Below are 11,510 nucleotides of genomic sequence, written 5' to 3'. Positions count from 1 at the left end.
AAACAGTGGAAACAGTGTCAGACTTTATTTTGGGGGGCTCCAAAATCACTGCAGATGCTGATTGCAGCCAGGAAATTAAAAGACGCTTACTCCTTGGAAGGGAAGTTATGAAAAACCTAGATAGCATATTAAAAAGCAGAGACATTACTTTGCCAACAAAGGTCCATCCAGTGAGGACTATGGTTTTTCCAGTGGTCATGTATGGATGTGAGAGTTGGACTGTGAAGAAAGCTGAACGCCAAAGAATTGATGCTTTTGAACTGTGGTGCTGGAGAAGACTCTTGAGAGTCCCTTGGACTGCAAGGAGATCCAACCAGTCCATCCTAAAGGAGACCAGTCCTGGGTGTTCACTGGAAGGACTGATGCTAAAGCTGAAACTCCAATACTTTGGCCACCTCATGCGAAGAGTTGACTCACTGGAAACGACTCTGATACTGGGAGGGATTGGGGGCAGGAGGAGAAGGGGATGACAGAGAATGAGATGGCTGGATGGCATCACTGACTTGATGGACATGAGTTTGAGTGAACTCCGGGAGTTGGTGATGGACAGGGAGGCCTGGCGTGCTGTGATTCATGGGGTCGCAAAGAGTCAGACACGACTGAGCGACTGAACTGAACTGAACCAGATGGCTGGATTCTGGGGCAAACACCAAAAAAGTGAACTGCAAATTGACTTCTAGGCTCCACAGTAATAGGGTTGATTGTGTCGATGATGCTGGGAATCTAAGAGCTGTTTCCTGAGGACTGTCAGTAGGTGAGGGCTTCCCAGGTGGCCCTAGTGGTAAAGAACCTGCCTGTCGATGCAGGAGACATAAGAGACGCTGGTTCAATCCCTGGGTTGGGAAGATCCAACCTACTTCAGTATTCTTGGTGGAGAATCACATGGATAGAGGAGGCTGGCGGGCTTCAGTTGCAGAGTCAGACGTGATTTAGCAACTGAGCACCACCACCATATTTTACTGGAATTGGTTAGATTACTGTCCTTAGACAGAAGTTGCCAGAGAGTAAGCTCGGTTGTACTGCAGAGCTGAATGGGTGCGCTACAAATATTGATGGCAGTGGAAACTGAGATCAAACGCCAGGCAGGGCCATAGGGGAATCAAGAAGATCACAAGATTTCATTTTGTTTATAATCTCAAGGATTTGATTCCGACACTTCCAGGATTCCTCCTGGAAGGAAATAAACGTGACTGAACCACGAAGCCTCGCCCCTCATTCCCTCAAGCGTTTCACTTATTTCACACTTTCTTCACATAAATGGGGCTTCACCAGTTTTCTTCGGATCTGGGTGGATCTGGATCGGTAACTTTCCCGTCTTTTCTGCTCGCATCACGTGTACAGGTTTTTGTCCTCACGTGAACTCTGATGGGCCAGAAAGTTTTCTTCAGATTTTAGTCATTTAAAGGAGGCACTTTTACATGAACTTGGTCTGTTTGGAGGCATAAACTTGATTTGGAAACTTCAAGTATGGGCGAGTTTTCTATATCGAATCCTTCAGGCGCCCTCCCGTTTGCCGCGGGTCAGCTGGGGACTCGGATCGCTTGGGCCCAGGGCGTTTGGCTTGGCCCTCGGCGGCCCCACGGGAGACCACCCGGGCGCACAGCCGGCACCCGCCGGGCACCCTGCGCCCCGCCTTCCGCTCCCCAGCCGGGCAGGCGCGCCGCAGACCAGGTGCGCAGCGGCGCCCTCCCGGCCCGGCCAGCAGGGGGCGCGAAGGGCGGGGACGCCAGGCCCCCCGCGTCGCCTTAGCGCCGGGGCCTCGCGCCCAGTCGGCAAACCACCGAGAGGCGAAGACCTCCCATTTTCCTAGAGGGGACAAGTGGACGTGGAAGGGGGAAACCCAGGATGGTGGAGGGGTGACCAAGACCGACCCGGAAGCGAAACGGAGGGAGCTTCCGTTCTTTGTTCTGTCCCCGGTGTGTGGGTCCGTGACAGTGTCCAACGGGGCCTGTTTGGTGTCCGGCCCCCTAAATCTACCGTCCCTGCCCCCAGGGTGAGTCCGGCCGCCCCCAGGGCTGAGCCAGTGAGCGCCGGAGAAGGGGTGGTGTCCCTGCCGCCGCGGCCCGCGGGGTCCCAGGACCACCTGGAGCAGAGTGCGGGGTGGGGGCGCCGGTGCCAACTCTGCTCTCCCCTGCACCCCGCCCCTCACGGCCGGCCCTGCGTCGGGGGTGGAAAGGGGCTGCGGTTCTGGTTCTGCGACAGCGGCCGACTCCAGCCCTTCAAAGTTCCAGTACGGCTGGAGAGGCATCCCTCCCTTTAAAAGCGGCCGATGACAGCGACCCTAACTTGGTCCTTCTGGGAAACGTTTTCATATGATGTTACCAGTTATCCGCGCTCCCGGCGGGAGGGAGGGTTTAATCAGCTGGAACCGGACCAGAGAATGAGGGGTTCTAGGAAGCGCAGTTAGAACCATTCAGATGACAGAAGAATCCCCCTGGCGTCCAGTAACTCGAGTCTTTTTCGGAGAGGTGTACAACTGGGTCCCATTTCCAGCTGTAGTAGGTCCCTGATTTGATTCGCTTTTCAACTGGGATTCAACACAGACCCGGTGTTTCCTTTCTGAAACTCATGGAGAGGAGAAGCAGGATCCTGAACTTGAAATCTGTGGGGCACTTAGAGAAACTAAACGTATTTATTATCCCCAAGAAGAGAAGTTGTGGAGAGTGGGCATCATCTGGTTTCACGTGTTTGATGGAGATTTCTGCGGAAGGAGAAGGTTCTATCACATAGGACACTAGGATTCTGAGAGGTGAAAGTCCAAGGGGTAGATTTTTTTCAGTTAAGCATCCAAAGCCCTTTCTAATGGCTTACTTGTACAGCAGTGGGACAGACTCCCTGATGTAGCTGAGTGTCTAGTTGCAAGTTCGCTGCCAGAACCTTAGGAACTTGAGAAGGTGTTTCTTGTCTTGGGTGGGAGGTTGACCTGGAGAACCCTGATGTCCGTTCCAGCTCTAAAGGTGCAACACAAATACCAGCTGTGGTCTTAATCAGTATTTATTAGCATAGGTCCTTTGTCTTTTTCTCCTAACTCCAAATATCTAGACTAGAAGTGAAGTTTACATAAACAGTTGAAATTCCTTTTTATTTTTCTTTTCTTAGTCCTACAGCACTGATATCAACTAAAGTCTGAACTCCCAGGGATTTGAACAGAGGCTGCCAAGTTCCCAGTAATTGCTACTCTGGGCTTCTAGAGACTAACTCCAGAGAAGGAAGGAAATAGTCCAGCAGGTAAAGCTTTCCGTGACTTCTCACTGCCCAGTCATCTTTCCCGGTCCCTAGGAGCACTACAGGGGGTTGGATGGGCAGTGGAGCAGGGGAATGGCCCTGCCTGGACCTGAAGCTCTAAGGGCACAATGGAGGTTTTTCTTTCTGTGAGAAACATTGTTCAGTGATCCAGACACTGGGGACTTGTTCTCAACAGTATGCCTTTGAGCCCCAGCTTTGGTTAACCCAGCTGCGAGGAGGGAGTGCTACTTCTTTCTCTGGATTCTGAGCCTCTGACTTTCCTTTCTAAGGAGAGTTTAGACTGAGAGTGGATTTATTGGGAGTATCTGCTTCTAACCACTCCTGGAGATTGTCAAGTTGGGCAACAGGAAGAAGAAGATGGCTGACTCTGAGAAAAAACTGAAGGGCCCCAGCTAGGAGGGTGATGATAGCAAGAGGGTGTGTCACCTTGATTGTCAGTGGGCCTGGCTCATGCCTGATTCATTGCTTTTCACTATATAACAGCATTGTGATGGGCCTCCTACAGCCCCTTGCTGCCCAGAGACTCAAGTTCTCTGAACTCAGTGGCTCTCGGGGGCCCTTCTCCTTTTGTATCTTACGTGAATGCGACGGTCACTCTTGATTTTCTTGCTCCTTTCAGGAGTGCCCTGCAATGCACTTGACACTCGACAGATGTTTGTTACACAGCAGGTGAATAAAGCGAGGGAGGCAGGCAAAATCCAGGGGTTTCCCCTAGGTTCTTGCCTAGTGTCAGGCTGCGCTGGGGCTGCTGCACTCTCAGCCTGTTGAGGACAGACTTGTACGTGAGATTCACATCTTAGTCTCGGTACTAACTTGACGTTCATTGTTATTCACTGGAGCAACGGAGAACAGACCTCTTTTGATTGCTGTGGCAACCAGGGAGCAGGGACCTTAGTAGGGATAAAAATGGAGTAATAAATGATATTAGGCTTTTTTTTTTTTAAGTATAATTTTATTTTATTATTTTCTCTTTTTTTTTTATTGGAGGCTAATTATTTTACAATATTATATTGGTTGGTTTTGCCATACATTGACATGAATCTGCCCTGGGTGTACATGAGTTCCCCTTCCTGAACCCCCCTCCCTCTCCCTCCTCCCTTTATCCTCCCTCTGGGTCATCCCCGCACACCAGCCCCGAGCATCCTGTAACATGCATCGACCCTGAACTGGTGATTCGTTTCACATATGACAACATAAATGTATCAATGCCATTCTCCCAAATCATCCCACCCTCACCCTCTCCCAGAGTCCCAAAAACTGTTCTATATATCTGTGTCTCTTTTGCTGTCTCGAATACAGGGTTATCATTTGCATCCTTCTAAATTCCATATATATGCGTTAGTATACTGTATTGGTGTTTTTCTTTCTGGCTTACTTCGTTCTGTATAATAGGCTCCAGTTTCATCCACCTCATTAGAACTGATGATATAAGGCTTTTTAAAAAGCATTGGTTTTTGCTTCAGGGACTTACATTCTGATCCAAGGAAATCTGTTATGAGAGAAGGGAGATAAAAAAGCAGGCTGGTTGCTACTTTCTGGGGCAAGGAGACGCAGCAACTGGGACTAGTCTCCCAGAACCTAGTGAATATGTCCATCCATACCCTGTGATGAGACTATACAAGGACCACAGAAAGGGCCCAAATCCGTCAATAACATCCCACCATTGACTGAGACCGAAAACGGAAAACTGTCTCAGGAAGAAAGGGAGGGAGGAAGAACTTATCTTTATTTCTGGCCATGCTGTATGGTTTACAGGATTTCTGTTCCCCGACCAGGAATTGAACCTGGGCCACGGCAGGGCAAACACTGAATCCTAGCCGCTGGACCACTGGGGAACTCCCGAATTGATCTTAATAGATCTGAGCTATCTGTCCTAGTTCTGTGAGACAGGGTTTTTAAAATGAGACAGAGAACTTCTGGAAGTTCTGGAAGTATTCTGTAATATCTGTTATTTGGGGGCTGTTTCTTGGTCTCTTTTCCTCTAAAGAGAGCATCTATATTTACTGTAAAGCTAGAAACATACCACAGTAAAAAATTTTTTTTCTTTTTAGTAGAAGAAAAATGTTTATGAGGATTTAAAAAAAAAAATCTGTATACATTAGTTTATCCATTATTCCAAGTATACTTAAAACTTGATACTTACACATTTTGCAACCTGTAACACTTTTTCACTGTCCTTCATTTGAGTAATTGCTTAGTATTTAACTTTGTTAATGGCATCATTTGGCACCTGTGTTCTCTATTTTTGTTGTCAGAAATACCACCCAGTGTGAGTTGGGGAGCCTAAAGTGGGATGTTGTCCAGGAACTTGGGCATTTTACCCAGAAGACTAGTCCGAGTTACTGCATTTCCTCTTGCTGTTTTGGTACTAACTGAAACGCTAGTTCCCCTCTTTCTGTATGCAGGAGGGTTTTTAAAAATTATCTTTGAATCCTGAACTTTTGCTTCTGCAGTGCTTCCACCTTCTCATACAAAACCTGCTTCCTGCTGACTCTGAAAATAGGGGACCAGTGATCCAAGCTTCTAGCACGACCCATGGAAACTCAGGCTGATCGAGTATCTCAGGAACCTCAGGCCTTGCTTGAGAGCGGTAAGGAATTTATCCTTTTATTCACTTATTCAGCAGACGCCCATTGAAATTGCTCATTCACCAGGTGCCGGGCTAACTGCTGGAATCCTGACTGGAGAGGACATAGTCCTTGCCTTTCACTAACTCCTAGGCTGGTGGGGAAGGCTGACTGAAGCCATTCATTCAGTACAGCTTGGTAGGTTTTATAGCTGAGACGTTTTTAAGGTCTGTGGGTTCCTCATGCAGCATTTAGAAAGCTGTGACAATCACCAAACTCCATTTTCCATGCGCTGTGTAACAGCCCTGGTTTGTGCTCTTCTGGAGCATGTGCTTAGAAGCACTCTGGGGAGTTATTTTGCAGATCACAGGCAAAAAGGGTAGAAGGAAGAGGAAGGGCGTGCAAAGTATTTGTATTTTGTTCTCACAGACTGCCACTGACTTTGGAGCCAGTTTGCATCCAAGTATTATTCCCATGCTTCTCAGGAAAATGCATTTAAAAACATTTTTATCTGCATGATTCTACAGAATCTAGTATCTCCAGAGATTTAGTCTCTCAGGGACCCATATGTTAACTTAAGAATTACAGGAAAAGATACATAATCAAGCACAGAAACGGGAAACACTTACAGTATGTAGATTTGATCTGGGGATCGAGAAAATAAGAGAAGAATCGTGGGCATTATGATTTGCTTCAGAGTCAGAGTGAAGCTAGCTTTCCTCTGGGTACGAAGTCCAAGAGATTGAGTTGAAATGTGGAGAATGATGGAAGAGACACGAACAGGATAGCTGGCGCCTCCTGGGACAGGCCAGAGAGCCAGGGTCAGCAGGGCTGTGGGTGTCTCTGCTCAGGCCACGAGGCCCACGTTGGCTGTGAGCACCTCTTGAAGCGGCAGAGGGAGTGAACTTAGAGATATAGGAGTAGGGGGTACTAGGTTGTCCCAGGACCCAGGAGTTTCTGTAACGGGTGGAGAGGCTCAAGTGCAGATCGACTCTCACGGACCCTCTCGTCCTCAGCGCTTCCTTCCTCAAAAGGCCCCGCATTTTCTGACAAGGACAGTCTGGGGGAAGAGATGCTGGCAGCTGCCCTCCTAAAGGCCAAGGCCCAGGTGAGCCGTGCTTTACCCTTCTTTCCCTTCCCACTTTGCAGAAGTCTCTTGTGCAACAACATCCCATTCCGTGCTTCTCCCGTCAGGACCGCGGGACTCCCCTGTGGAATCATGGACTCCACTTAGTCTCAGCTTCTTCTCTGTCTTCCTCCACCCTGACCGCCATTCCCACTTCCCAAATATTGGGAAGTGGTATTCAACACCATCCTGAATTAGCTTTTGGCTCCACCAGCCTCATCCCTGAGCCAGAAATTGCACCCGAGAACGTGTCGTTTCAGGAGCTGGTGACCTTTGAGGATGTGGCTGTGTACTTCATCCGGAAGGAGTGGAAGCGTTTGGAGCCTGCCCAGAGGGACCTCTACAGGGACGTGATGCTGGAGAATTACGGCAATGTGTTCTCGCTGGGTAGGAACAATGCTTCCTCATTGAAACTCCCTTTTGGCCTTCCTTTGCTAGTAACAGTTGAGTCACTGAAAATCATTATCTAAGGATTGACTTTGTCTCAGAAAGTTCTGACAACAATAATAGTGACTCCCATTTGCAGTTTGTAGGTCCTTAAGGGTGTTTACAAATAGTCTCTCCTTCAGTCCTCACAATGTCGCAGCTGTTGAGGCAGCCAGAATTATCCTCATTTTATAAGTGAGGAAAGAGAGCTCAGAGGTCTTAAATGCTTTGCATACAGTTATATTGCTAGTGACTGGCAGGACCTGAACCCTGGCCTTTAAACTTTCAATCTGTTACTTTTCTCATGTTATTCTTAGGACTTAACATATAACCTAGAGATTTTTCTCAAAAGATTCACATATTGGGATCCCTGAAAATGTGAGGCACTGCTCTGTGCCCAGGTGAAGATTCTGGAACTCTGTCAGGCTCCTCCCCTTCTCTGTTGGACTTCCTCTAGGGACCTGTTGCTTTGTGGATGGACCTCGGGTAACTGCTGCCCTTGTAGAAATTTCACCTTGTGTCAGGGAGCAGTTAGCTTCTTAACCTTTAAACCTGTGGGCTGTTCCTTCCTTCCCCCTCACCCACTGTCAGGACGTTTTCCTGGGCAAGGGCCAGGGTCTTCCCTGCTTCCACGTGAGGCTTCCCCCTAGGTGTCTTCTCTGTCCCCCACAAGTCCTGGGTCTGGGATTGAGCTCTGGGCCATTTGGTATGAACAGGATAAACCTTGTCCGGTCTTTCCCCATGAGCAGGATTCCCTTTTCTGAATTTTGACATGATCTCTGGGCTGGAGTGAGAGGAGTTGCCGAGGGGCCTGGATTGGAAGGGAACTGAGAGCAGAGAGGTCCTGAGAGGTGCCTGTTCGGGTGAGGGAGGAACAGCTCTTTCTGTCCCTAACGCTCACTGCCCTGCCTCGACTCCTTCAGTTACTGACAGACTAAACATGCTAACCATCTGGGCCCCTTCCGCTTGTCCTCTATGCCTGAAGTTCCCTTAGAAGCCCCAGAGCGCTGAGAATAGCGAAGTCAAACATAGAAACTGTTTACAAATCTGCTCAGTTAGCACAGCGTTCTAGGCCCAGGGCTGGAGGTGGACTGACCTTTGTCTCTTGCCTGTTGCTGTGGACTTGGGGAAGGTGACGTGACTGCAAACCAGAGCGTCCTGTTCCCCTGGGGCTGCAGGGCTGCACCCTTGTTGCAGCTTCCTGATCTGCTGCTGCTTCTCCACACCTGGCTGTGTCTTCCTATGGGAGACAGACCGGTCCGTGTTGCGTTTCTTGGACCCACTCCCCTTCATCCTCTCACTGGCCCGGCTGTCACCGTCTCCCAGTTTATCTTGAGCCTCTGACCCCTAGGACTTTGTCACTTCATTAAACAGCTTGTCCTGCCTCTCCTAATTTTTGATTCCCTGCCTCTGCCCGATCCAGTATTCTCTTCCCTTCCGGCTTATTTCTCGATTTTCCTGCTTTTCTCCTTCCCTGTTCCTTTGGCCCAGTTCTCTTACTGTGCATCAGCTGCATACAGCCTGGGCAGGCCTTCTTGCACATTGATAAGTGGCATGTGCTTTTAGCCTGTGAACATGATGTGATTAGCCTGTCTGTGGTTTTGAGCCTTTTTTCCACAAGGAACAAGTGATATTTGTGTTTTATATTGTGCCAGATGGTGAGACCAGAACTCAGCCTGATTCTGAAATTTCTGAAGATACAGGATTACACGGGGTGCTGTTGGGAAGATTTCAGAAGGATATTTCTCAGGGTCTTAAGTTTGAAGAAGCCTATGAACAAGAAGTCAATCTGAAGAGGCAGCTGGGGAGCTCCTCTGGAGAGAGACTGAATAGGAAGATGCAGGATTTTGGTCAAGTGACAGCTGAGGAGAGGCGAGCCCCCACGGGAGGGAGAAGCGAGAAGTGCGGCGATCTGAGGAACAGCTTCTCTGTGAGCTCCAGCCTCATTTCCCAGCAGAGACTCCCTGTGGGAGACAGACCCCATAAGTGTGACGAATGTAGCAAGAGCTTTAATCGAACTTCAGACCTCATTCAGCACCAGAGAATCCACACCGGGGAGAAGCCCTATGAATGTAGCGAGTGTGGGAAGGCCTTCAGCCAGAGCTCACACCTTATTCAGCACCAGAGGATCCACACCGGGGAGAAGCCGTACGAGTGCAGCGACTGCGGGAAGACCTTCAGCTGCAGCTCGGCGCTCATTCTCCACCGCAGGATCCACACGGGCGAGAAGCCCTATGAATGTAGCGAGTGCGGGAAAACCTTCAGCTGGAGCTCCACCCTCACTCACCACCAGAGGATCCACACTGGAGAGAAGCCGTACGCTTGTAACGAGTGTGGGAAAGCCTTCAGCAGGAGCTCCACCCTCATCCACCACCAGCGGATCCACACTGGAGAGAAGCCCTATGAATGTAGCGAGTGTGGGAAGGCCTTCAGCCAGAGCTCACACCTCTATCAGCACCAGAGGATCCACACTGGAGAGAAGCCCTACGAATGTATGGAATGTGGAGGGAAGTTTACCTACAGCTCAGGCCTTATTCAGCACCAGAGAATCCACACAGGGGAGAATCCCTATGAATGTAGTGAGTGTGGGAAAGCCTTTCGGTACAGCTCCGCTCTGGTGCGCCACCAGAGAATTCACACTGGAGAGAAGCCTTTGAATGTAATGGGAGTGAGCAAAAGTTCCCTCCAAGTTACTGCTGAAGTAAACATCAGAGAGTCTACGTGAACGAGAGCCACACGCCGGTCTTCCTCACTTCCTGAGTCTCCAGAGCTCCTGCCTTACTACCTGAGTATGAACTGAGGACGTGTCCCTTCCGACTCCAGCCTTTCACCTTAGAGAACGGGGCCTGTTGGGCAAATCATCCTGGCCCAGTGATTAGCACCGTAGTCAGTTTTCCCAGGAATAATTCCAGCCTTGAAGAATTAGGCCGCCAGCAGCAGACGGAGCGCTGGGAGCAGAGGAAACTCTGGGACCAGTCTCCTTCCATTTGGGAGGGGAGTTTGCACTAGACCATTTTTCTCACACCAGAAGAGCCTTTCCACAGTGGGGATGGAAGCACAGTAGGAATAAAATTCCAGGGGCTCCTCTAGTTGGAGTTGACATAGTCGGCACAGAAGAAAGTGGAAAGAATGTTCTGGGTTGTGTTTTGTGCTAGAAAGGGGAAATGGAGGCTGCATTTCAAAGCCACTGCTTCTAATCCAGCTTTAAATTTTGATGAGGAATTTCTTCCTTTTGATAAGGAATGTGCTATTTTGTTTCCTGACTTCATTAATTATGGAAATCTGGTGCTGAGGGATTTGGTATTTTGTTGGGCAGGTGTGGGGGAACACCGAGAGAGGTTTTCTGTAGTGCCCATGTATCCTCTAGGGCTCTTGGAGCAGCAAGACCAAATCTCCACGTATTTGGTGGAGAACTCGCTCATCCCTTTTATGACAGGACTAATTGCAAAGTCCAGCTCCTCTGTGAGCATAACCTGAGGGGAAGGATCCAAAGCCTTTAGCACTGGCCTCCGTTTTCCTTTCCTCCTCTCCTCTTCCTCCGGCCACTCCTGTGATGGAAAGTGATTTAAGCTAAACCTCTAGCTACCAAGGATGCTTTTAAGGAGCTCGCTCAGCCAGCTTGTCCTGCCCTCTGAGACCTATGACCTCTGGCCCTAGCTGCTAGACCTCTCCCGACCCCACCTCTGACTTCAGCAGCCAAATGAGAATGCAGAGAGCAAAGCCCTGAGGAGGAAGCTCAGGCCTGAGCCTAGCGGAGGGCTCCTTGCTGGGTTAGGATGGAGCTCCCCAAGTTTTCCCAGCAGAAGGGATGACCTTTCATTCTATTTTCCCAATCCTGCTCATCTGTAGCATAAATGAAATGCACTATTAAACAGAATAGTTTTTCAGAAGGATGGCTTGAGTGTGTCTTTGTGCAGAAGCCAAATTTATTTCAGTTTAAGCAAACATTAGTGACTATGAATGGAATCTTTAAAAATCTTTAAAACTTTTTACAAATGACCATTTATTTCTCCTCTAATCTCAAACCTGGAACCTCCCTCCCTCGACCCCAGCCTGTCCTGTGCACACGGCACACTGCACGCCACACACGGGCTGTCTCATTCACACGGCCGCTTACGCTCACGCCGGCCTTGAGGGTTTTATGT

General features: G+C 49.2%; 1 protein-coding gene across 1 annotated transcript; it reads left to right on the top strand.

Annotated features, from left to right (window-relative positions):
* Window positions 1-1,834: 1,834 nt before the first annotated feature.
* Window positions 1,835-11,273, top strand: ZNF3 (zinc finger protein 3). Its single transcript, XM_055410246.2, has 6 exons — window positions 1,835-1,993; window positions 3,100-3,228; window positions 5,700-5,836; window positions 6,830-6,921; window positions 7,200-7,326; window positions 9,021-11,273. The coding sequence occupies exons 3-6, from the start codon at window positions 5,782-5,784 to the stop codon at window positions 10,088-10,090; spliced, it is 1,344 nt and encodes a 447-aa protein (XP_055266221.1). The 5' UTR covers window positions 1,835-1,993; window positions 3,100-3,228; window positions 5,700-5,781; the 3' UTR covers window positions 10,091-11,273.
* The last annotated feature ends 237 nt before the right edge of the window (window positions 11,274-11,510 follow it).

The sequence above is a fragment of the Moschus berezovskii genome, chromosome 27 (genome assembly GCF_049115385.1).
Source record: "Moschus berezovskii isolate FMDL1 chromosome 27, NW_MosBer_1.0, whole genome shotgun sequence".
NCBI classification, from domain to species: Eukaryota; Metazoa; Chordata; class Mammalia; order Artiodactyla; family Moschidae; genus Moschus; species Moschus berezovskii.
Note: the sequence above shows the minus strand (reverse complement) of the source record. Positions and strands in the feature narration are given on the sequence as shown.

Bases quoted from the DNA above. Each gene is read 5' to 3' on its own strand.
- ZNF3 (XM_055410246.2), top strand. From the start codon at position 5,782: ATGGAAACTCAGGCTGATCGAGTATCTCAGGAACCTCAGGCCTTGCTT. The intron at 5,837-6,829 runs GTAAGGAATTTA...TCTCGTCCTCAG, and splicing joins TCAGGCCTTGCTTGAGAGCG to CGCTTCCTTCCTCAAAAGGC. The intron at 6,922-7,199 runs GTGAGCCGTGCT...GTGTCGTTTCAG, and splicing joins TCCTAAAGGCCAAGGCCCAG to GAGCTGGTGACCTTTGAGGA.